General features: G+C 44.7%; 1 protein-coding gene across 1 annotated transcript in view; it reads right to left on the bottom strand.

Moving 5' to 3' along the window:
* Positions 1–26,272, bottom strand: part of ZCRB1 (zinc finger CCHC-type and RNA binding motif containing 1) — a 67,511-nt gene that overhangs the window by 31,892 nt on the left and 9,347 nt on the right. The window contains exons 3-6 of the mRNA XM_069628028.1: positions 20,172–20,264; positions 16,463–16,491; positions 10,320–10,431; positions 10,131–10,238 (exon numbers count right to left, since the gene is read on the bottom strand). Of these exons, the coding sequence (XP_069484129.1) occupies positions 10,131–10,238; positions 10,320–10,431; positions 16,463–16,491; positions 20,172–20,255 (333 nt within the window). The 5' untranslated portion in view covers positions 20,256–20,264. The remainder of the gene's footprint in view (positions 1–10,130; positions 10,239–10,319; positions 10,432–16,462; positions 16,492–20,171; positions 20,265–26,272) is intronic.

Raw genomic sequence — 26,272 nt, 5'->3', positions numbered from 1 at the left:
ACTCAACAAGTCTCCCTTCAAATGCTGCAGCATGCATCGCCATAATGTGTGGGATCTGCTCCTCTACGAATTCCTTATAGAATTCGGCCGTCAGGCCATTCGTGCTTTATGGGAGTGCCGGTCTTATCTCTTCTGCCGTGGGGCGTGCATTGAGGAGCACAGCCTGTTCTGGGTCCACCCACCATAGTGCCATCTGGTCCAGGAACATATATATATATATATATATATCAGCTGTGGTTGCGCTTTGCTGAGATGTGCATAGAGCTTTGCAATACCTCAGGAACACCTTATTCATGGAGTTATTGTCCCGTACCATCTGACCCACCGCGTCTTCTACCTCTGAGATGTTGTCTGTTTTACTCTCCTTACGAATAGCCCATTATAGGTTTAAGGAACTCATGGCGGCAACAGTAAAAACAGACACAAGTGATCACAGTTCAAGGGGGTTTATTAAACTGTATGCAGGTTGGAAAAACGCCTAACCTAAACCTGAATCTAAGATGGGAGCAACCGTCGACCATCAAATGACAATAAGGCAGTCCTGTGTCAAATAAAAAGGCCTATACTAAGAAACCTATTGCCAAACCTTACAACTATTACAAAAAGAGTGTGGAATGGTTTTTCAAGAAAAGAAAGAAGTATTCACAAATAACATGTCAGGATGCAGTAGCTTGGGTCGCCCTTTCCCACGTTTTGAGCACAGGGTAAGGTGAGCTCTTGGTGCACAGCACACACTCTTGCTTTCCCAGTACGAGTTGACAATTCCACTTGCAGCTATTAGGGCCGCCGATGGCAAAGACTCGTTTCACTTGAAAGTCTCTTGCCTTCGCGGACCTGACATATTCAAATGACAAAAACAAAAGTTCCTTCAACCAAATGAAAGTTTGTTTCCTGGTTTCACTTAGAGTGAGGATTCTTCACCCATGGGTTCCCCTCTTCCGGCCGCTGACCCTTCACAAATCGTATGCCATAAATCAATAACAGTTCCTTCTCTTAATGGACTTTTGGAGTGATGTATCCCCTGGATCTCCCTCGTTTGGGCTTGGATCCCTTCACAATATTGCTTTGGGTGATGGCTTCACCTTTGGGTCCCCCTCTTCTGGGCGCTGACCATTCAGATCACTTTGGGTGATAGCCTTCCACCCCTGGATGTTCCTCGGCCGGGTTTGGATCCAAATGACAAGGGGGACACTTCCTTTCCCCTCGTCTTGAAATACTTCTTGCCTTTCGCAATTGAGGTGAGGATTCGTCACCCGTGGGTCCCCCTCTTCTGGGCGCAGACCCGTTTCGGATATTTTTCTCGGCTCAGTCTCCCTCTTCCGGTTCACTATGGCTTTCAACAAATGTTCCTTTCACTTTACAAATCTTAGGACTTTTTTAAACAGTTCCAGCGGACATCCCTCGGTCAGGTTCACCTTTGTCAACATGCTGTTTCTTGGGACTTCAGACACTACCCCCTTCTAGTTAGCATCCCTCTTCTGGGTTCACACTTGCCAACTTCAGCTTCACATTTACTTTTATGGAATTAATTTACCTTGCTTTCTCATGTGGCGGGATTCACTTATCTTGCTTTCTTTATAGTTCTTAGGTCAAAGGCTTTCGACTGTACAGGGATTTTGCTTGACCTCCTGTATGGCCACTTTGACCTATCTTGCCTGCTCTCCTATGGCCTTCTGGTATCTGTGGTTTTACTCAGATGGGGAAATCGAGCAGAGTTTCTGGGAGCAGCAGCCATGTAGTGCCGGTCCCCTTCTGCAGCTGGTCACCCCTTTACAATCTTACAGTTCTTTGAACTTCTCTCACTTTGACACTTTACAATTTTCATTCACCACAGCCCGGTTCTTATCGGTTCTCCCTTCGACTCAACGGCTGTGATCAACAGCTTGGCTTTCCTTGTAGTTGTAATCAAGACCGTTACCACGGTAGCAGGAGTCACCCTAGCTCTGGCTTAGCAGCGTCGGCACGCTGCGTGTACCGTTGACATCTGCTGCAACACACTTGGCTATTGTCCTCGGTCTTACGATTTTCTGCTGAGGTTTTGTGGAGTTTTGTTGAAGAGGTCAAGGTCGTGTCTCTTCGCGTCAGCCTCTCAATGTTTGCCGCCTTTCTCCTCCTCTTGACCTGCCGGGTCGGGATAGCTGTCTCATCGTGCTTGTACTTAGCTGTTTTGCTCCATCTTTTATCCCTGTGGGGAAAAGAAAGGCCTGTCAGGTGTGTGTGATTCTGGTTAGTTGCTTGACTTTGCCTGACCCTTGTATTGGGACATGTCAGGTAAATGGCTCTGGTGATAGTCCGTTCTCTTGTGTGTCGTGCAAAAGTGTTTGTGTCGGAAAAGGGGCAGTGGTTTTGAATGTCCTACATGGTAGGATAAGGAAAAGGTGTTCAAAGAAGGGGGATACTGCGTCTCACCCGTTGGTGTCCAACTCCCACTCCCCAAGGACCTCTCATCCAGGGGATCCTCCCTCACTAGTCCACCCCCAGGAACTGGATCCAATAGATTCGGCCATGTTCGGGCACCTGGATGACAGACCCCCGGGGACTAGCCAGGGACACACCTTCATGTTTCTCACATATGGTGTGGCTGTATGCTTCAGCTTCTACTGGTATCCTCAGGTACTTAATCTCCCTATCTGTAGCAGTTGCAATTTTGTTTCGGTCCTCGCCAATTTCAGGCCCCCGCCTTGGGATTGTCTCCCCTCTAGCATCTTAATCTGGGATTCCAGGGTTGTAAGTGTACTTCACAACGTCTTAAGGATCCCCATTTCCTTAGACATAGAACACCCCCGTATACAAGCCTTAAATGTCTCCCATATCACCCCTTTGTCACTTACCACCCACGTAATACATAAGTAAAAGCAATCCAATAAGCTTAAGTCAAAACAACAATAAAACCAAGGTAATTAAAAGTTGGCGAATCAGGAGTAACAATGATCAATTGTAAATATCGTACCTGTCAATTAAATTAAACATCCTTAATGTAATAATAGGTACATCGTTACCAAACCTCAAGCAAAGTGTTTACGTGCATTTGGCATCATAGGAGGATTAATTACATTTTAGGGGGTGGAGTACATTTACCAAGTAGAATGTAATAGTCTTATTAGCACTATATTCGGCCCAACAGATCAAAACGAATATAAAATAACAATTTCCTACAAATAGCCAGGGTGTCCAGATTGTCGAGGCCAACAGGCACACAAGCAAGGGTGACCAGGATGACTTAAGCCAAGTGCCTTACATCGAAATGACAGTGATTAGTCTAGTTCTTCTTGATAATGCCCTACTTAGATATGAAACGTGGACAACAGTGAATTTCACATCTGAACACAGAAGTAGGAAGGCGAGAGGGGGTCTAAAGTGCCATAATCCTGCTTTCCCTAAGGATACTCATCAATCAGCACTTCCAAATGTCGGTATTATTGGGACAAACCAATTTTTTTTTAAATGCCAGGTTTTTTAATGGCACTGCATATACATCTTTGGCTGGCTCTGCACTTCCAACTAGATGTGCGAACCGCCTACAGCAGGACATTTAGCCTTGTGCTGGTGAGCAGATTCTCATGGTGTTGGTCGATTACGAAAGTTAAGATACCCTGGCAAACCCTTCATTGGAGTGAAAGGGAGATATGTTCTGGCCTGTGAGCTAGCTGCCATTTAATCTTCCCTTATATGAGCCATGAACTTCACAATCTTAAATGTTAAAGTCCTTTTAGGTATCGCAATCAGGAGTGTAAGGTCAGTAAAGCAGTTTCCCAGGCCTAACTTAAATCGAGTAGACGTGATGTAAGTAAGCCAACCCACCTTACTCCAGCTGCTTAATGACAGTAGATTAGTTACCAAGATCTCAGTTAGGTTCTCCCCACTATCCAACCAGAGACTATGCCAAAATATAATTGAATTAGGTCAGTTATGTATGTAGTCCGTTTTTCAGACAGGTTGTGTAAACTGAGGTGGACTGTGGGACAGACAACAATCTTCTTAAGAAAATCATTTTCAGTCGTCTGTAGACAGGTTGGATTGATATAGCCCCATATTTCACATCCATAAAATAGGGTGGCTATTGCTTTGCCTCTGTAAATGGTCAGCATGCGTTCGTGGAATGGTGCCTCTTGTTAGAGGCAAATCTGAAGATCCCCCCAGAACTCTGTCTACTTATTGCAGCGGATTTGGCTAAATGGTCCTTCCAGGTCAATTTTGTGTTCAAACCTAAACCCAGATAGTCAAATGTATTGCAGACCCCCAGTTTGTACCATTTAGACAGATCTTTGGTTGACCATTCCTTTCCCCCAAAATATACATAATGAGTCACTTCTTTTGGTTTATTTAGAGTCCCCTGGCTGACATACATGCAGTATATCTGTAAACCAATTGGAGAGATTTGGGAATGGTTGTCACTAAGACTGCATTATCTGCATAACTTAATTATGGGGAGTTTTCTGCCACCACATCTTAGGACATCTGCCTTTAAAGCAAGTGCTCTTCAAGAGAGTTTGTGCACATACTAAACACCAGGCGGGGCAGCGAGCATCCTTGCCAGACCTCCTTACCCTCATATATTTCATCACTTAGTTCAGCTTACAGCTGCAGCTGGGGAGCAGGTATAAGTGGATCTAGGTCACGTGGCCTAAGCACCATCCACCTTCTTAGCCCTGCCTCTTTCTTCTTGCTCTTAACTCTTAGATGAAGTGCGTCTCTCGCCCGGGTGTCAGAAGCGAAGGGCAGGCAAAGAAAAGGGTCATTCCGGTCTGAACCCGTTTGGACCAGGAGGATCCAGGGTCCGACCTCCTGCTAAAACAGTAGGTAAGCATGCACCAACATGTGTTTACACCCTCTGTCCCCACAGGCCATCCCCACCCTCTCTGGTCCCCTTGTGTTGTTCCCTTGTGCCCCCCCTTCCTGCACACAGGAGTCAGTCCTGATACATTCTGGTTTCACCATCACCGTCTTGTGGCCAATGCTGGATTTTACTTTTATGGACTTCATTGATTCACTGTGCGTTACCCTTTCTCAACTGTCATGCTGGACTTCCTTTGCATCTTCTACTCATGGTGGCCCTGAATCATGCTGTTCCCATCGTCATCTTGTATTCTGCCTTGCAACATTATGTGTTACTACCGACTTCTGCAATTGTATTCACTCTCCCCTCTTGCTTCTCCACTCTTTTTGACTGCTTACTTTCTGTTCTCTCCTCCCCTCCCCTCTCCCTTTTCCTATCTCCTCCACTCCCCCCCTTACTTTCTTCTATGCACTTACTCTATCACAATTGTCCCTGGACCTAGTATGATAGCAACCTTGTCTGTCTCCTGTCTCCTCCCTCCTCCCTCTCCCCACCCAGTACTATCTGAAATGTCATCAGGCCTAGTACGATAGCCGCTTGTTTTGTTCCTCCCCTCCCTTTCTGCACCCCTCTCCCTCACCTTTTGTTTTCCTCCGGCTCTACCAGAAATGTCGTCAGGCCTAGTACGGTAGTCGTCTGTCTGTTTCCATTCCCTTCCCACTCTCCCCCTCCCTTCCTCATCTATGTTAGCTCTTGCACTATCTGAAAGGTCGACAGGCCGAGTACGATAGTTAATTTCACATCCTTACTGTTCATGGCCTGTAAGAATGTTGTCGTATTTTACCTTGTTCCCTCCTTTGCCTTGAAGCGCTTTGAAACACATTGTGTATAGGCGCTATATAAATAAACTATCATTATCATATCATTATCATTACCTCCAGTTCTGAAACAAACTCGCACCTTAGAGTTTCTGTGTGTTATAAATAGCGTCTCGAGAACGCTGTGTACCTGTTCGTCCGGTTGGGTTCCTTGATGATGAGGCCAGGCTGTCAGATGATCCGAGGAGACGTGAATGATGACGCGGGGAACCAGCCCAACACCAGCCCGAATGAAAACCGGATTGGAGATGAACCAGCTCCCAACGCCACGGTTGGCTCACCCCTGATTTGCGTGGCGTCAGGACAGTGCAAGCACTGGCAGGGGGAGCCTCTGAGTAGAAGGTTCAAGGTCCACAGGAGGCAGGTAGATCCCAACTGTAACTGAAGATATCAGGAGACCAGAAGCAAAACAGGACCTCCAGGAGCGATGACTAGGCAGCAAGTGGAGCAGGCTGATGAAACGGGATGAACAAAGGAACCAGACGAAGCAAAGGGAACTCAGAGCCAGATGGGATCGGGAAGGACTGAGCCAGACAGGCAGGGAGGAGGGACAGAGACCAGAACAAGGAGGGCCAGAGGGAATTCAGAACCTGGAAGGTAGCAGGGTGGAGGAAGCGAGGAGGAAAGGGTACGGAACAGGGGTGCCCCAGGCAGAACAAGGACAGGAGGGAGATAACAGGAAACCAGAAAGGCAACGCTAGGGCAGCGACAACACGATCCGTACAAACCGCGTTGAGACGCGGTTTGAAAAAGTATCAGGGCTCCTTAAGTAGGCCCACCAGCACCTGAGAGGCTTGCAACGCAAGCTGTGCTGTTTCCCAGGCATGGGCTCACCCATAACGAGGCTTGAGCCGCAGATCTCCCCGCATCGAGCATCCTGCGCACCGCGCATGCGCGGAGAGCGGACGCCCGCGCATGCGCGGAACAGAGCGCACAGGAGACCCGGAAGCGCCCGAGACCCAGGACAGCCCTGGACCCCGAAGCCGAAAGCGGGGATACAACCTCCAGGACGGGGAACGCCGTAGCGAGCAAGGAGATCCCAGGACAGGCGGCGTGACACTGTGAAGGCCCATAATTGTTTGCAGAAGTGGCCCTGGCACACCCGTTTTATTTAATGTACTCTACAGGCAGTTCCTATCCACATGGTCAAAGGCGGAATTCAAATCCATAAAGGCCACGTGGACAGGAACACCCAGGACCTTGACGTATTTGACCAGAATCAAGTAGAGGTTCAGACCCTGAAAAATTGTAACAGTCCCTGGCCTCAATGCCAATTGCATATCCGACAGGACGTTGTTCTCCTGCACCCATTCCTCCAATCTTTTTAGCAGAACACTTGCAAACAGTTTAAATAAAGGTGAATTGTGAACACACCAAGGGTAACCAGATTGTAGTCTGTAAAATAAAGAACAAGAAACATCGCAAAAGGTGGAAGGGGCAGTGAAAAGCAGGAATAGGATAGGGATGCACAGAGCCATGTTCCTTTCAATATTGCATCAGTGGAAGGGGCATCATATACACATCCTTTCTGCATTGAACGATACATTTGTTCAGCTCTGCAGCAGAATTCTTGCCAGAGATGGTAAGTTTGAGACGATCAAATCAAAACACTAGGTGAAGCAAACTGTCAGGAACCTGGCCGAGGTGCACAGGGCAAAGGCTTTACCACAGAGTATGCACTGTAGATTAGGAGAGATGCACGAGGTAATGCTAGCATATAACTTAAACAGGGTACATACCAAGCTGCACTAAGTTGTAACAGGTATTTACACAAACTACAGCGGCACAAGCTGGCTGTAAGTAAAGACACAGATAAAGCGAAGGCAAGCAGCTATACTAGGCTAGGCAACACAGATTGATCAGAATGAAAGGTGTACTGGAATATGATAAGGAGTCTCCAGGGATTACAGAAAGCCACTGGGATCGGTACTAGCAGATTACTCTTAGCAACTGTCATACAGCAGCATCATGAGTTAGGCATGCAGAAGTGACTGTTGTACTAAGTGCAAGGGTGAAACTGGAGACCATATACTGAGGACTAGACAAAAGGCAGTAGACGTCTTTCCCTCGCCTGATCTGAACGGAGACCAACCCAGGGTCGCACTAAACAGATACTGCCAGAACGCAGGCGTTCTAGTCCTTATGGCACCGCTGGCATCGTGCACGCAGCATCGTTCCACTACGGCATAGACTGCGCAGGAATGAGCAGTCTAGTGTTTTCCAAGATGGCCGCCGAGACCCAGCACGTCTGCGACCCATCGAGATATAGGATTATTGAACCACCGTAGCTCTGTGTATCATCAGGTATTCTCCTGTGTCCTTGATGTTCCTTGTCAATACGCCCCATTCTCAGTGAGTACCTTGTCCTCCTCTCTCTTATATCCTGCCTTGTTTTTGTTTTCTTTCTTTCACCTGGCGTTCTCTCCCGGTCTTTGCCTGCCTTCAGCCTCTCTTTTAAAAATTCCTTGTTTGCCCTCCTCAACTCCCGTTGTCTTCACCTGCTACTTTAATTAAGCCTCATTCTTGTTACCCTGCATCTTGGCCATTCTACGTTCCACCAGCCTTCTACCAAGACTCATTTCAGTTAATTTGTACCTTGAAGCTGCATCCCTGCAACCATGAGTGGGAATCTTCACAAAGGTTTTTTTGGGAATACCCGTTTTCCCTTGTTTGGGCCTAGTGGCTGGACTATTCCCTGCTCCTCCATTTGACAGAAACATGAGAAGGGGACTGAACACTTGGCCCCCAGCTAAACTGTACTGGGATGACTCTGTCTACACAACACAGACAGCAAGTGGAATCTTGATTCTCACAGATGCAGAGTGGAGGCACAACAATGGACCAAGATGTAAAACAGGTGGAAAGCAGCGCTGAAAGAAATAACCAGGTACATGTACAGAAACAAAGCAGAGAATGGAATATCAGAATACACAAAGAAATGGGCTCAGACAAGACTGAACGCTGCCAACACAGTGAATACGAGGGGTTCAGGAAACGTAGAGCACTAAGAACAGGCACTGGAACTATGGACTGAAGTCTGGGAAATTAGGCAAGCAAAGAACAAACAGGAAAGCTAAATACTGGGTGTAGCTACTAATCTAGCAAATATGTGGCATAGAATAACAGGAACAAAGTACAGAAGAGCAAGAGACTGGGATTTCCGAAAGAAAGGGAGAAAAAAGTTGAGGCAGAAACAGGGCAAGTCAGAGATGCAGAAATGCTTACAGAAAACAGGGCGTTTGCAGAAAGTCAACAGAGATATCAGAACAGAACTGATTGGCTTTAACAGCAAAACAGGACAGGGGCTGTAACCCAGCAGCAAGGACAGAGGGGGTTCAGAAGTCAAAAGAAGGTTTTCAAGGAAAGGGAATAATAACAGGCAGGCTGCAAAGCAGCAACAACCGACAAGATTCACAAGTCAAAATCAGGACATGTGGAAAAGGTTCAAAGCCACAAACTCCCAGCGGAAGCAGTTGACTGCACAATTGCTTCTGCTCAAAGTGGGCTTATGAAAGCCCTCCCTGTCCACAGCTCTACAGGGTGGAGCTGAATGCAGTCTCTGGCAGCTGTGTTCAGTTAAGCCCGGCTTCAGTAGCCTGCAACAGTGGATTGTAATTAAGATCTCTCCAGCTCTCGGCAGCCTAACCTGTAGTAGCTTGGAACATGTGAATGCAATCAAGGCATCTCCAGCTCTGAGTAGCTTGCTGCAAACAAATGCACTTAGTATGCCTCCTCAACCCCTCTGCCTTTTGGACAGCATACATGTACCATAATGCATCTGCTGGTATAACGAAAACCCGGAATGGAACATGAAATTAGATTGATCCAAAAATGCAGTGGTAAAAGAAGTAAATGAATGCAGAGGCAGTTTGTAGGTTTTAACATTGCAATTAAGCCATAAACAGAGTCTCTAAATGCACGCATGTAGCGGTACTGGGTGGCAGGTGGGTAGGATCCCGAAACCAACATTGGGCCTCATTACGAGTCTGGCGGTAGCCGTGCCGGTAAAACCGTCAGGCTACCGCCTGACTCGTGAATTTTTCTGACGCCTGGCTCCATGGAAACACCGAGGGATTACGACCCCAGTGTTCCTGGAAGTCCGGCGCTGGAAAAATATTAATCCCCATTCCCATTTGAGTCCCATAGGATTTAATGGGGATGACGGAAACACCGGCACCGTTAATAACGGTGCCGGTGCTTCCCGGAAAGTCTGCGGGTGGGTGCTGTCTCACCCGCCAGGTCAGACCTGGCGGTCGGGATGGCAGCCACCCACATATTCGGAGTGTGCTGGTCCGGTAACAACGGTGCCGGTAGGCTTTCCAGTACCGTTGTTACCGGACCAGCAGGCTCGTAATGAGGCCCATTATCTTGAAGTGAAAGGAAATAAACAAAATTTTAAAAGCATGGTACGACCTATTCTGCCTTGTAATGGTGAACAAAAAATGGCGAAGGGAAAAAGATTCTGTTTTACTCACCCCACATTCGTAACATTTCGTCTTGTCATAATAATCGCGCCTCCGGATGAACTCAGCCGCCCTTCCATTATCCATAGCAATGCTGGCTTTTAAAACCCTGCCGAACAACTGTAGCAATGAACTAGCATTACTATACACACAAATGCACAAATTACATCTCTCACGGTAAGACAATTCACGGTCACTTACTTCCTTGTTATTGAGCGCTCGGACACAGTTCTGCACAGATTCCTTATCCAGAAATAAGACAAAGGCGACACCTTTACTCTTTCTGGTTTCTCTGTCCTTCATAATGGTGACCCTGGAAAGTGATCAGAAAAATCTAAGTTTATCAATAACGGAGCAATGACAGTGGCCTGGAATAGATGGAGCGAGTCATAGCATGTTGAATATTTCTTTGAAATGACTACAACTTTATACAGAGTGCCAGGTAACTGTGGTTATGGGGATAGGGTTGTAAATACAGGTGAATGAGCCATTTAACAAGAGAATTTCTTTTCAGAACAACTTGTAAACAGAGGATGTTGTTCAGCCTGAAGATCTGGATGAGATGAGCATTTCAATGACGATAAAAGATCCCCTAGCCAGATAGCGATTTCTCTAGGAACCGTACTCGCATAACCTTGCAGTAGGCTGCTACCTTCCCTGGAAAGCTTGAGCAGGGCAAATCTTTTGCCCATGGCCATTCCAACAAGTTCATGCACACTTTTGATATAAATTACTGCTTGTCAAGTAATCTGAATGGTTTCAAAAACAAAAGCAGACAATATGAGAATGTATTCTCAAACCGAAAGCAGAGCATTGCAAAACCAAATTTCTTGGACTTCTATCACATAACATGGACTTCAAACTATTGGAAAGAAATCCTGCTCTAGCACCTAGAAAATGCACTTCTGATGGTTATCACATCAAGTAAAACTGGCTTTGTTCAGAAGGTGTGATGGGCTCCTATTCAAGGCCACTGTGTGGGGTTCCAGGATTGTTTAAGAAGCCAAATGACTGTGTGCTCCCGCTCTGGGCACAGAGGAAGGCTTCTACTGGCTAGGCTAGAAATATATGGTCTGAATATATGCTAATGTGGTTACAAGATACTTTTTCAAATTAGAAAGTACAAGGAAACAAGGCACTCCCTGTCACAGATACTGTGTGTGCTTATGTTGGAGGCCACACAGGAAACATTGACAGTAGTTAAAGCCTTAAGCAGTAAGGATGAAACCAAGCTTGCATGAAGATCAGACCATGGTATGGTCATTCCTCTATTTTGTAGAGGACCCTGGTGAGTGGGATAACGCGGTTGGAACTGAGCACACATTAGACAACCCTTTAAATAGATGTTTACATCTTGACTCTGGATACAAAGTCACCTATGTTTTGGGGGATTAAGAAGTAGGTGGACCAACACTTGACCTCTATTGTCCTGTTGCCCAAAACGTGTTGACCTATTGTCATCTTGCTTTTGAAGCTTGCACATAAACATAATGGACTCATTTTTGAGGTCACCGAAGTTCCATGTTGCAGGAATTCATCAGCCTCTTAAGTCCTGATTGGGGTTCCCAGTTTAGATTTCAAAGTATGTCACTTAAATGGAAAGAGTTGTTCGCCTGGGGTTGTTAACGCTTCATATAAGACCATGTCCACTACAGAGGACTTTGATGCCTGCCAGTTTTACATACAAGAGTTTGAATAAAACCATTTTGCATGGTCCTGAAAGGGCAGGACATGTAGTTTTTGTGGCACCTATGAAAAGGGACCACTCTTGGAGGTCTCCTAGGCTTTCATGTTTCCTTTTTATTAACCCTTTCACTGCCCCCAGCAGCTATGAATGTATTCTCTCTCTCTCTTGCTCTCTTTCCATCGGCATGCATGTTTATTAGTGAATCACGAACACCCTGGTTGGAATCAATTAACCATCTAATCTGATAAACTACATAAATTGATTTATGGGCAAAAAGGGGCATGTGAAAAAACTGGTGCTTATTCCAGGAATATCCTCTGGGTGATCGAAAATTGTGCGCAAAGAAACAGGGACAATCAAAACAAAACTTCGAATTATCCAGTGCCTTTCAGTAATTCTGAATTGTTTGGCTCATATGGGGTTACGCGTGGCTGAGGCATTCATGTTACTGTCGGGGAAAAAAGTTGGCATCAGCAGGAATGCAGTGTCTGTGAAGTGTCCCCAGATGGGGTGCAGAGCCGTTCGGTAGTCGGCACAGTGCATGGGTCACCAGAGGTGGTGATATGGCCTGTGCCTAACAGTCATGCAGACTGAAGAGCAGATGACCCAGGTGTCCTCATGTGGGCTGAATGAGCCATGTGGCATCTGCTTTATGATCATCCAGGAGGTCCTGCATGGTGATCTGCTTGTTTGACACTATGCAGGCAGCAACAGGAACTGTATTGGCCTCGGATTATGGCGTACCCTGAAGGAGGATAGGGGTGAAGACCATCTGCTGAAAATGGCCACTGGAATTGGAAGGAAGCAACAGCATGATTAACTGCTGTGACAGGCCTGATGTCCCCAGAGGTGGAATTAAACAGATGCTATGCCCTCCACCTGCACACATCCTACAGATTCCTTAGGTGCTGCAGATGTTGACACTCACCGAAAGCAGCGGCAGGTCCAACAACGGCTTCTTTGTTGGGATTATTATTCCACTGGCTGCACAGTCTCCTGCATCTACTCTCATTTCCCCAGGGTAGATGGAGTGGTGTGCAGTGACTGCCAGCTCTGTAGACGTGAGGGGGCTATGGGGTTAATTATTTCCTTGAATTGCTTGCCCCCTACCTGCCCTTTCTGAGGACTTTTCTTCTCAAGAGGGTAGCATGCACACCCGGTGTGCTGTCACCGCTTGATTAGATACTGCCTTCTATTGAACCATTCCCTACCGTGTGTGGCTGGTCAGAAGAAGGAGTCGTATCACTCTGGACATGTTGACTTTCTTTTAATGAAATTATAAAGAAAAGGCCCATCTCTCCTTATTGCTAGGGGAGTTTCCCCGTCTTACTAAAGTAACTAAAGGTGCTCTTATGTCGTTAGGAAGTCCAAAGTAAATGTCCTCAGTCCTAAACCTAACTACATGACCCTGCCACTAATACAAACAACTAAAGTTGACCAAAAGAATGTCTCTCATCTCCTGGACGTTTTCCTTTGTGCCTTCTTGGCTTTCTCTGTTTTTTTTATCTTGACTCCTTATACTGTCGATAAACAAAATGTTCCTCTCTTAGGAATATGTTGCTGGTCTTCTCCGACACTCTCTTAGAGTTTCCTTCGTGAGCTTGTGTAGCTCATCCCAACTGTTCATCTGTCTTTTACTCTTCTTAGTGTTATGCTGCTATTTATTCTACTGCTGATACTGTCTCACTGTCTTTACTTTGCTTTCAGGTTTCCCACGTTCTTGAGACCCCACCTGCCTTAGGTTTTGTGAGATTTTATCTGCATTAGGAATCCCCCTCTCCTGGGTTCTCGACTGGTTTCTTTCTCTTGTCATTTAATTCACTTGGCAGTTTCAAATCACAATTCTTATTATACTTGTATATGGAGTGTCTTCTCCAATCTTCCAGACTGAGCTCCTGTGGTTGCTTCCCCTCTACCCAGGGTATTCATTTCCACCTTCCCTCGGTTTCTCTCTGAGCCTTGTTTGTCAAAAGATTTATTTGTTCCTCACATATCAACGTATACAGGTTTACTGTTCGAATGTCGACCTCAGGCCTTTCATGCGCTCCTCTCTTTACAACAGATTGCCCATTCACCCCCGTACCTTTGTTTGTCACAGGTGACGTTGCGAGGCTCGGCACTTGGTAACCCGCATCGCATTTTCTATTCTCTGTCATGGGTTTCTCCAACATTCCGTTCCTTGCATCTGTGTTGGTGCTGTGGTTGAGGGACAATGGCGGGTGGGAGCTGTCAGCGCTCCCAGCTGCAATGGTCTCTGCATTGTTAGGCAGGAGGCTGGCCTACCACGGGATGTTGTTGTCATGCCACCACATCGAAAAGGTTTTCTCTCCATGTCCCCACAATGGCTTCCCCCCCCCTTGTCTTATTTGCCGGGCCTCCAGTGTCTTAAACTGGCATTCTTTACATTTCGAACTGTAGCGGGTTCCGCAGCTTCCTCCTGGCCCACCTCTCCAAGGCGTAATTAAGTCAGTGGGCTTTCCCCTGTGCACCGTACTCTCCTCTTGCGATACACTCGGTCCAGTTATATAAAGATCTCTTCTAAAAGAGCTATTCTTTATGGAAGGCAGTCCCATATATGCAGATAAGGTGGGTGGTCTAGAGAGTTCTTGTCCCCTAAGGTGAAGTCACTCCTAGTGAGGCCCCACTTGCACGGACCCCTAGGGAGGGCCCTGCAGAGCAGGCTCAACTCCTTAGTCTCAAAGTGGGTGGCTCCCCCATGGGGAGCAAGGATGAATACCTTTGATTCATCACAAGGGTCTGTACTGGGTTGTCTCTCCCTCTGCTATCCTCCTGGACTTTTTTTTTTCTATTAGTTGGTGGTTCCTGCCGCTTTCATTTGCTTCTCTTGTTGCTTTGTTTTTCATATCACAAATCCTGGACCACTTCCATCCAGAGCCTTGTTAGCTCTTGGGAGGAAAAGGAGCACGCTATCTACCAATAAACCAGGGAGGCAAGTTCATTCTTATTGGTCACCTGAAATAATTCCAAGTCCGATGCAGCAATACCTGGGTGTGGCTAAGATCGTATCACGTCATCACTACGAACGTGAAAATGTAACTTTTCCCTGCAATTATATGTGGAGGTGGGGGGGGAAGGGGAAGAGGGTTTAGGATTATAAAAGGGGAGGATGTGGAGAGGGACTGTGGGTAGGGGGTGGTCTCCCGCCCGCTTATAATTGCGGGGAAATGTTCAGAAAAAAAGTAGGCATTTTCTTTTTCACCATAGATCCGCTCACACATGAGCAGGGGTTTATACAGTAATATTGCAAGATCAGGAGTACTAAAGGTGAGCCATGATGTAGTGCTCTTTAATGAGCAAAAGCCTTGCAAAACTAATATTGTTTCTACCAAAGTTTTGTTCAGCCAGACTATAGGTTCCGTTTTATGTGGATGATACAGTAATCCTGCTGCACACCCCAATTCGATCCTCAAGATCTTTGACTGCCTTAATTATTGCAGGTTAAATGTGTTGCTAATTAACGAGACTAAAACCAAAGCGTACAAGAAAAGAGTGAGCAGTTTGTATGAAGCTTTATTTGGTGAGAAGTTAACATGGGGTTCTTTGAAGAATGCGAAGGCAGAACAAGCCGCATCTCAACAGTTGTAGTGACATTTGATCCAAAGTATGGTGGTTTGGCGGTAGAAGCTTTCAGTGAGGCATATCAGGGAGAGGTAGCTCTGGATATTGTTTTTCGCACCAAGGCATGGCAACTTTCTAGAAAAACATAAGGCTTGGTTTTGGAAGTCATACTGGGCACAGAGACAGTCAACACCCGCTTTCAATCACATGACACAAACTATGGACACATTCTTAAATTATCTGATAAGTGGGCATATCTGAATTTCTGAAACAAAGGCTGTGAATAACCAGTTACATACAATCATGTGTCTGTTGAAGAGAATGTTTTTGACAAACCTGAACCCTATTGTGAAAATAGCTTTTGCAAAGAAATTGGGAATATTATAAGTGGATGATAAAGTGGTGTTTGTTAAAATTAACATTTACATTGGGATAAGAAATTGAATTAGAATAAACAATTTTAAGTATCATTTTAAAATATTTTAAATGGAAGAGTTATGTTTTGTAAAGTTCTGATATAAACCCAAATTAAATTCTGGTCCCACCAGCATGTGGAATTTCCGACAAAAAAGTCACTACCAAACCAATTGCCATCACTTCAGAAAAACTCAATGCCGTATAGGCTGCAGAAGAAGAAGTACTAATTTCTTGAAGTTAATTCAACGCATTGTATAGGTTCATGTTCTACATCAAATGGAGATAATGATTCTTCATTCAAGGGACTATGGTTTTACAGAAAACAAAGTGTAATATAGAAAGAATGGCTAAATGTGTATATATCATTAGTATAGGATGTTGACATATAGTTGATACTGTCTAGCAGACTGTCCATTGCTGTGCCAATGATTTGCTCAATACAGAGACTAAAAATAGTACAATTTAATTGGAATTAGAAAGTTTACATGTACAATGATAGCAGAGGTTTATGCCCATTTGCAACTGGAATGTCATGCATTCAGCTATTCTACTACTGTTATAACTTCCCTATTGGGGATGGTTAAATCCAAGTAAAGGATGTGTTGAAACAGTTTGGAATAATACTTCCTGGTACAAGCGAACAAAGAGAGAGTTTACTTACTTTACAACTTTTCCATACTTGGAAAAAATCTGAAACAAATAGAATGGAATATAAAGTCAACAGGTCTCTTCTAAAATAAAACAAAAACAAAATAGTAATTGGTATCCTGTAGTGAGGAAATTGATATGTATGCAAACAAACAGACGAGTCTGAACAGTGCAAATATCTCAGAAAATGCTATCCCTATGGCATTCTTGCAGGTCTGAGAAGATACTGTGACTTAGTGGAATGCAGATCAACTTCATTTAAAACCACCAATTTCACTATATGGAATGAGCACAAGGCCAATGCTCATCACAAGAGTGAGCCGTAAACAAAGGTGAAAATGACACCATCTGCGAGGAGACAGGTTACCCAAACAGCTATATGATACAAGTTATTTATAACGCTCCTGTACACAAGTGTTTCTAGGCGCGACAAGACAAGGGAGGAAAACAGAGGGAGGACAAAACAAACAATCTTACTAGGCCTTTTCTCTTTCAGATCATGCAAGTGCAAACGCAAACGCAAAGTGTAGGGGGGAAGGGAGAAGGAAAGGGGGAGTGCAATCAGGGCACCATTGCTCTGAGTAAGTGCAGCCAGGGGAGCGTGGCTCTGTTAAGTGCAAGGAGGCAGGGGCTGTAGGGTTACAGTTACAGCCCCTAAGTGCGCGGTAGGCCCAAAGGCAGTGCAGGGGCTGCTGAACATATAAGAATGCAAGATGAAGGGAGAAACAGCCCTATAGATGGGTAATAATAGTGAATAAAATGGGAAGCAGTAGACACTTGAGAGTCTGCCCCCTGCTTCAAGTCACACAGCTCCACCGATAGCTTTAGATTAATGCGACAAGCAGGGCATCACTAACAGAGAGAGATGTGATTTTTACTGTACTGCCATATCTGAATCAGAACTTTAAAGTAAAGAATGGGTCCAAAATACCTACAGCTATCCCTCCGCAAATACCTCCCCTATCAAGCTCTTTGCTCCTCTACCTCTAACTCCCTTTGGGTCAATCGTTTTTCAAAGAAACGAGCTGGGGGTAGATCTCTATTTTCGGCTGGGGCCTCCCTCTGGAACAGCCTCCCTGATACTCTAAAACTTGAAGAGAACCATTTCTGGAAGCACCTCAAGACCTTCCTTTTTTGCTTCTGCCTTCTCTCCCACTCTCCCCTGCTGACCGGCTCTCTCTTGGCACTGTGAACCTGGCAACCCTCTTTCCCTTAGGCCCAGCTACCTGCTTACCCTGCTGCCCCCCTGCACTGTCTCCTGGTCACCCTTAAACACTTGCCACTTTCTGGCTGCACTACCACTGTTTATTGCCTCCATTTTGTGTTTATTATTATTTATTTATCTGCTCTTCACTTTCCACTCTGCCCCTTCCATGCACTTTTTCCCTTTCCCATGCACTTGCACGTTCTCAATGTGACTGGGCCTAGTAAGATCGTTGTTGTTTTGTGTTCTCCCCTGTTCCCCTCCCTTGCCTAGTCGCGCTCTGAAACACTTGTGTACGAGTGCGATACAAATAAAATATCATATCATATCCTTTAAATTCCATGAATTACTATGTGTGCAGATTACATGTAGATATCAGTTTTACAATTAATGAATCCCTTGTAATGCACTTAATACCAGTCTCGAAGTGTGGGCCGGGATTCTTATTTTTTTCTTTTTTATTCATAAATAAGCACATATTACATTACAATCAAAGACATTTTGTTTTGTGTTCTCCCCTGTTCCCCTCCCTTGCCTAGTCGCGCTCTGAAACACTTGTGTACGAGTGCGATACAAATAAAATATCATATCATATCCTTTAAATTCCATGAATTACTATGTGTGCAGATTACATGTAGATATCAGTTTTACAATTAATGAATCCCTTGTAATGCACTTAATACCAGTCTCGAAGTGTGGGCCGGGATTCTTATTTTTTTCTTTTTTATTCATAAATAAGCACATATTACATTACAATCAAAGACATTTCAAAGAAGTATGTACATAAGTGCCCACCCTCTCATCTCAAAGATACATTGCCCCGTTGAAGTATATACTCTAATACATTTCACAGATTAGATCATAGATTATATGTATAGAAAGAAGTCAATTTAAAACCACTCCAAACGCCTCCCCCAAATTCCTTCATACAGGTTTCTCTTCTGATTTCTGTACAGAATCACTCTCTTCATTAATGACATTCGTTGCACATCGATAAGCTATGAATTTTCCATTCTCGCAATATAATTAGTTTCGCCGTCAGAGAAGCTCTGAAGAACCAGCACCTCTGTGGGTATGACAAGCTATTACATCCTCTTGCTCCATTATAATGGTCGTATAGTCGTTCGATATCCAATCTCAAAACCGTGTTCATATTTATTGCAATTTCTTGGCAAAATACCCTCAAAACGCTGCACTCAAACATCATATGCTCAAATGTGCCCTCCATGTGCTTGCGCCTCCAACATTCCTCTGACTCTATCAAACCCTTTACATGGAGTTTAAGCCGAGTCCAGTATACTCTGTTTAAAATGTTGATCTGCCTTGTCCTTTCTCCAAGGTTTAACAATGTCATGCTCACATGCCACATATATTGTCCCATTTGCATACACGAATTTCTGAGCCTATAGCTCTTGACCATTTTTCGAGTAGATCTTTGTTAACCTCCTTGTATTAAGGCAGGTGTTTGTAAATCTTTGAAGCAATATAGCCAGACATTTTGAATTCTATCAGCCAGTCTGCACAGTCTTTGCTTTCATCTGGGATTCTACCACCTATAATCCTCTTTCATCTCCGGTATTAAAAGTGATCCACTTCTTATCCTTAAATAGGTCGCCAAGCCTTCACACAGGAACCAATTTACCCTGAACATTGGTTTTCCGTCCATCTCAATCTCCAGGTTAAGCCATAATGAAGAATTTTTGGAACAGAACACATTCCCTTTCTTAAACGTCACCAGAACATGCCAACATTCCCTCAGAAATGTGGTTGGTGGAATTTACAACCATTTCCATCCACTGATATCAGAAGCGCCCTTTGTGATAGCGGTGTGCATCTCCGCCTGTGTCCAAACGTCTGTTAAATCCGCAATGAACTTAAGTAAGTGTCTTGCCATGAAAGCCAGATGATAGTTTTTAAAGTCTGGAACTACCCAACCTCCTCTTTCTGGTGGCAGCTGTAATTTCCATAACTTCAAGCCTCGTTGTTTTCCTTCCCATAAGAAAGATTGCACCATACTCTCTATTTTCCCCCCATTTGCTTTTTCTTTGTCGATAACGGGATCATACGCATGATATAATAGATGTGTGGGGCCGGGATTCTGACCTGTGCTGCTCTGCGCTGTCTTGCTTCCAAGACAAGCGCGTTGTCCCTGAACTATCCTCCCTGTCCAAATGTAGTTATAAAATATAGTTTAAATATATTTTAATTTGCCTAATGAATGACCCACATTAGGTGCTGAATGTGCATTTTTACTCCCTAGAAACAATTTTTAATTCCAACATCAAAAAATGGGAATAGAACACTCTAAATTTCAAATCTTTTCTAGAGCCCAGCGAGAACCCATAGACTACCATATACAATTCAGGCCAGAGTCGTCCTGCTACCTCAAACTCACAACAAATTCTGCCATCTTTTTCTGCGACGGGACGGTGATGCAGTTGGAGATTTTTCACAGGAAAGAAACAGACATAATTGAAGTTGGACTCAGAAATAGTTGGGATTAAAAAGAAATACTTACCCTGTGTAGATCATTGTTGGTCAGCGAGAATGGCAGGTTTGACACATAAGCTGTACTCTTACTGGGTGCTAGGCCCCCACTCATTTTGAAGCTCTGAAACAAATTGATGAAAGGTCACTAAATGATTGTAACATAACCACAAGCAATAAAAGGTATATGATATGATATGGCATTTATAACGCGCCTATACACAAGTGTTGCAAGGCGCGACGAGGCAGGGGGGGGACAAAGGGAGGCCAGACAACGATCTTACTAGGCCAGGTGTCATTCAGATCGCGCAAGTGCATGGGAAGGGGAGAAAAGGGAGAGGGGAAAGTGCAGTACATGGGAAGTGGAATAAATAAGATAAATAAATAAAAACACATTAAAAAAAAACAACAACAGGCAAGTGCAAGGAAGTGCGGACAAAGTGCTGGAAATTGGACTGAAGGGGTACAGAAAAACAGTCCCCAATTGCAGGGGTTGCCAGGGAGGCAGTGCATGTGGGCAGTTGACAGGGCCTGAGCCAGAGATCAGAAGTGTGGCCAGGTAACCAGTGCAATTTCAGTCACGAGTTCAGCAAGGGAGGAGAGAAAGAAGAAGCAAAGAGGAAGGTTTTGAGGTGTTTCCGGAACAGGAGGTGGTCCTTCTCGAGTTTCAGGGAGGCAGGAAGGCTGTTCCAGAGAGGCCCCTGCCGAAGAGAGTGATCTGCCACCAACTCGTTGCTTGGAGAAGCGACTGACCCTGAGGGAGTTGGAGGCAGATGAGCGAAGAGCTCGAGAAGGAAGACATTTAGGAAGAGAGAGTTGAAGGTATTTCTGCCCCAGACCCCAGAAAGCCTTGTGTACAATGCAGAGGGTTTTGATTTTAATCCTCGCAGCCACTGGGAGCCAGTGCAGAGATTTCAGTCTGGGAGAGATACGATCCCTGGGCTTGAGGCCAATCACAGTCCTGTTCTGGATAAGTTGCAGAGGGCAGAGAGTGGAAGCAGGAAGATTAAGATAGAGGCTGTTACAGTAGTCTAGCTTGCAACAGAATTCTACATCTGTAAAGTTACACAGGTTCTCGTATGTATTCACCTCCAATCCACTGAGTTACCAATGTGAAGAGCCAGGAATGAGACGCAGACACGGAAGACACATGGTTTTTGGTTGTAAAAGTTTATTGAAACACAAGGGGCTTCGAAAATGTCTCACTATCCCTATCTAGGAGGTTTTCCATAACTCAAACAAAAACGAAGGGATCTGTCCATTATCAAGATGTCCAAGCAAATATATGTCCCATGTCCAAAATCCCATTCTGACCCTCACACTCTTCAACTAACTCAAAGGTGCAAAGGGTATTGTCTCTGATTCTCAAAACGTGCACACATCAAATTCCATTCACTAATATTAAAAGTTCAAACAAAGAATAGTCAGGTTCCTCATTACACAAGAGAATCACTCCCTCATCTTGCCATTTTCACAGTTATCAGAGAAATAGCTCCTTTACCCAGGCTTCTTTTCACATTCAATATGATTAAAAAATCCTATGGGTATATATCTTCCTAGAGATTCTTCTTTTAGTGTATTACAATTTGGATGCGGGTCCCAGGCTCACTAGTCACCTTGCATACTTGTCATGCGCCATGTTCCTTGGCGCTTATGGTCTTCTTGGCGTCTCCTTCGCCGCCATTAGAATGTCCCCCACGCTCCTGTACTTCCGGGTGTACGGGTCTAGTCTTTTCTGTCCCTTTGTTTACTTTCCCTTTATAGCTCCACCTTTTCCTACTCGTGGTGCATTGCAACCCCTTTTGCTTGCGCTCCGTTTTTGGGCTAGACGCTACATGTTTATCTTGTTCGTTAGCTGTTTTGTTCCTTCCCTGTCCACCATTCTATCCGTCTCTTCCTACTCTGCTCTCCCTTACCTGATTTCCATCTTTGTTTTCACCTTCGGCTGGTACGAACCTCTTTTCGTATCAGTTCTGACTTATTCTGCCTTTTTCCTTTGCCGGGCATTCTTCCGGTCTTTCACCTACACTTTCCGACTCTTACCTTACTTCCGGAACTCCTCTTTGTTCCAGCAGTGCACTTTGCATTTCGCTTTCTTTGTCTCCTTAACGGCTTTCGGTTTACTAAGTTTACACTCGGTATCTTGAGTCTTTCTTTACTGTCCATTACCATTGGATATACCTTTCCTATTCTTCCATTTTTTCTTTGTTATTTTCACTCCGGGACTACAGTACTTACCTTCCTGCCATCTCTTGGAGAATAGAGGAATCTGGCTTTTTCCATCCTGCTGTAAGAATTCCCTCTGGAACTTTGGAGAACTCATCTCCATAGAAGATTCTGAAGAAGATTCTTACCATCTCACTACCCAGTGATTTCTGCAAATCTGCTTTTTCCTCTCTTGGGCTCCCACGGGAGGGGGTCCTTTGCTCACCTTCTTCAGAAAGGCTGCAGAGTGGCTTCTACTTGAGGGAAACCTTATCTCTACAAAAAGAAGCACAAGGATCAAGGAAGGAAAGGTAAAAAAGATTAGAGCCTTGCTTCAATGATACAAGTGAGGAGGAAGGGGAGGATATTTTGGGTGACAAACCTGAACCCAGTTCTGTATTCCACATTCATGACAATATTCCTCTACCAGGCTTTTCTTGCATATTTACAATAGTTAACAATTTCAATGGCATGGATCTTCCAGTTCACAATATCAGGAGCATGAACCTTCCTCGAGATTCTCCTTCTGTAATAACTTCCCTTCACTTGCTACACTCTCCTGCCAGGACTTTATTTACAAACATTCAGCTTCAACTGGTATACTCTCCTGCCTGGACTTAACTCTACATTTTATCCATGAAGTGAGATTAGCCCATTGCTGGCTTATCAACCCTTGTTTTATAGGGTTTGTTTCAATACTCATTTCCACTTTCACCAATTTTTTGCCCCTTTTCCAAGAGCATTCACCTTCACTTTGCTTGCTCTCCTGAGATATGGGTTCAACAACCAGTCTGTGCTATGCTCTAGAAATATATTGGCTTCTTTTTGTGTCTTTTGCTTAATTCTTATGTAGTGGTATACGCTTTCAGGCAACCTAATAACCTATCTGTCGTCCCTGGGCTTACTGGGTGCTCCTCGCGTTTCTTCACTTCGGTTCCTTTCACTTAGCATCTCTCGCTTTATTTTTATGGAGCAGCACACACTCAGGCAACCTGATAACCCATCTGTTTCCGCTGGGTTGACTGGGTACTTCTTGCATTCCTTTGCTTCGTTCCCTTCAACTTGCTGGCTCGTCCCATTAGCCGCTGCGCCTTCGGCATGTCCTTTTGTCCAGTGTATGGTTCCCTCTGCCTTGTGTTCTCGGGCGGCAAACCGTCTGTACTTGGGTTTCTCTCTCCGCTGGTTTGACTCGCCTCAACACCGTTTTCCACAACGTGCTTTCCCTCAGCGTTGCGCTTGTCGTCAGCACAGGCCACAGTGCAGCCCAGCATCTGCATATCTTTCATCTCCTGCCTGTCAGCTGTATCGGTTTTTAACTTCCTGCCAGGATTACATAGTATCCAACAACTAGACCGTTGCATTGGTTTACCAGTCTTAGTCATCCTAACTGCTCCGTTGCTCTTCTTCATCTCAGTTGTCACCAGGCTGTTCCTGGTTTGACGTTGAGAAAGCTAATATTGGACCTTATTGGGAGTGATCATTGCAGCTCTGTGCCTCGCCCTCGTTTCACTTGTTAATATACTGTTCTTTGTGGGGTGTTGGGGACTACTTAAAGTAGATCTAGTAAGAGGATGAAGGAGAGTATTACAATATGCCATCAGGACACGAGGAATGGAGGAACCTCCCTAAAAGGGAATGGCGGGTATGTGACCTTCAACAATGATGTCATGTCATCTCCCAGAGGGTCACCTCCCCCAGGTCAGGATCAGGTAGCAGCTGCCTTCCCTTGGCCACATAGGGAGAGGATACCTCAAGGAAAGGAGTGATGACATCCTCAGATTCATCACACTACATACACCAGACAAGGATTGGGAACAGATTTCATTAGCACAACATTTCAAACTGGAGCCACAAAAGCACAAGCTCTTCGATTTCATACAACAGATACAAAATTATGAAAAAGCATGTACTTTCTTACAGTTGTGAAGCCGACGATCAAAAAGGGGAGGGCCAGAAGCTAAAGCTGAATGTTAGGTCTTTCATTTAAACAAAGGTCAGAATTCCCATAGCCTTTACTGCCATTCAGACTAATCTGAGCCTAGATAGGTCAGAAATCCATTATTGAGGTTCCTAATGTTATGTTATGTTACTTGGCATTTATATAGCGCCTTATGTATCATTGGCATGATCTCAAAGCGCTGGTAGGTTGAACGCCCTCAGGAACTGCAGTTCAGTCAGTAGAGAGAGAGAGATAGAAAGAGTGGTATGGTGCGTGGGCACACCAGATATGTGTGCAGCTGTTGTGCCAACAAGATTAGTTTCCTAAAGGTTTTGCTGGCTTTTTGATTTCCTAGACTTTATTTTTGTTGCCAAAGCGACATCTACTAAAGTGCCCCGACAGCTGTAACTTATTTATGGATGCAGGTGTTAGTAGCCCCTATGGCTAACCTGACAGGAGTGCTTCTTGAGCACCCTATTTTGCCACTCATGTTAACATTGGATTTTTAACCCAACCCTCCTTTTTACTGAGCATTTTGCTTTATAAATCACTCAAATCCACTCTTTTACAACCGTTCAAAGAGGTGAAAGTTGTACTACTGAACTATTTGGAAAGCCGACACTGGCTTGAGATGCTGTGAAACCGATTAAGCTCTTAAAGTGAAAGAAATGTTAAGTGTTGTTTTATTAAAGCCACAATTTAGGAGAAATCTTACAATAAAAATTGCGGAAAAATAACTAAACTGCCCAAAGAATGTCCTGATTTGAGATTTAAGTTCCCCAGGGTTCCTTATTTCTGATATAATATATTTTTGCTGCTATACACTGTTCCCCCTATTGAGCAACTTTGCCTCGCTGTGCTAGAGAATATTGTTTCAAGCTCTTCTTCAACCCCCGTCCAGGCCTCCTTTGCGCAAATATTCATGCCTGCAGCCCATGGTGCCCTCCTAATTGCCTCCCTTTCTCCATAGAGGTGTGATCCCTGGCTGGAACCCGAGTGGCATTATGGGGATACTGCGAGACTTCCCTGCAGCTGCTCCTCATTATACGGTCCTGATGATCATGCAGAGTACAATTTCACCGCCTGAGCTGCCTGTGACCTGTACTTCCAGTTGCTTCTGCTGTTGCTGTGCTCTTTTGATCATGGGTCAGCTGAAAGGGAGGAGGGGGGGTCCTTCCTCATTGTGGATCCTGTGGTTTCTGTCCTGCAACCTCCAGGGACACTGCAAACAGAACAGGACCATATCGGACACCTAAACTGTCGTCCAAATCTGTGAAACCTGTGTCTTCCTTGCAGCATCCTTCAGCCTGAGTAGCCAAATCCGGGACCTCCAAACCCCTTCCTGTTGTTGGTCCTCCTCTTCACGGCCTCTGGGTAGGATGTGCAGTCATGCAATAATATTCTACTCTTACCAAATCTCTTTTCTTCGGTGGGATAGTGGGCCACTTCGCAGCAATTTCATTCTGAGCTGCTGGTCATCGAACCTGGCACTTCTAGTAAGGTTGCCAAGACTCCCCAGCTGAATGGTTGCTGCTTTCTTAGCTCCTGAGACCTTTAAGGAATGCTTACTTATATTGTCACTATAATCACAAGGAACATTGACTTTGCCCCATTGGTACTCATGGACTAACTTTTATAAACTTATATAAAATTCCCCTTAAACGTACCAGAGAAACGTATTTCCCTATAAACAGTACATGTGTCCTCCTTGGGGTCCTGGAGTTTATAAATGTTAACATTGTATTTTTAACCCTACGCTCCTTTTTTCTGAGCATTTTACTTTATAAATCACTGAAATCCACTCTTTTACAACCTTCCAAAGAGGTCAAAGTTGTATTACTGAACTATTTGGAAAGCCAACACTGGCTTCAGATGCTGTGAAACCGATTAAGCTCTTAAAGTGAAAGACATATTAAGTGCTGTTTTATTAAAGCCACGATTTAGGAGAAATCTTACAATAAAAAATGTAGAAAAATAAATAAACTGCC

Source organism: Ambystoma mexicanum, chromosome 12, assembly GCF_040938575.1.
Source record: "Ambystoma mexicanum isolate Mex_15411 chromosome 12, UKY_AmexF1_1, whole genome shotgun sequence".
Classification (NCBI taxonomy): Eukaryota; Metazoa; Chordata; class Amphibia; order Caudata; family Ambystomatidae; genus Ambystoma; species Ambystoma mexicanum.
The sequence above is the reverse complement of the archived record's forward strand: the minus strand, read 5'-3'. Positions and strand labels throughout refer to the sequence as shown.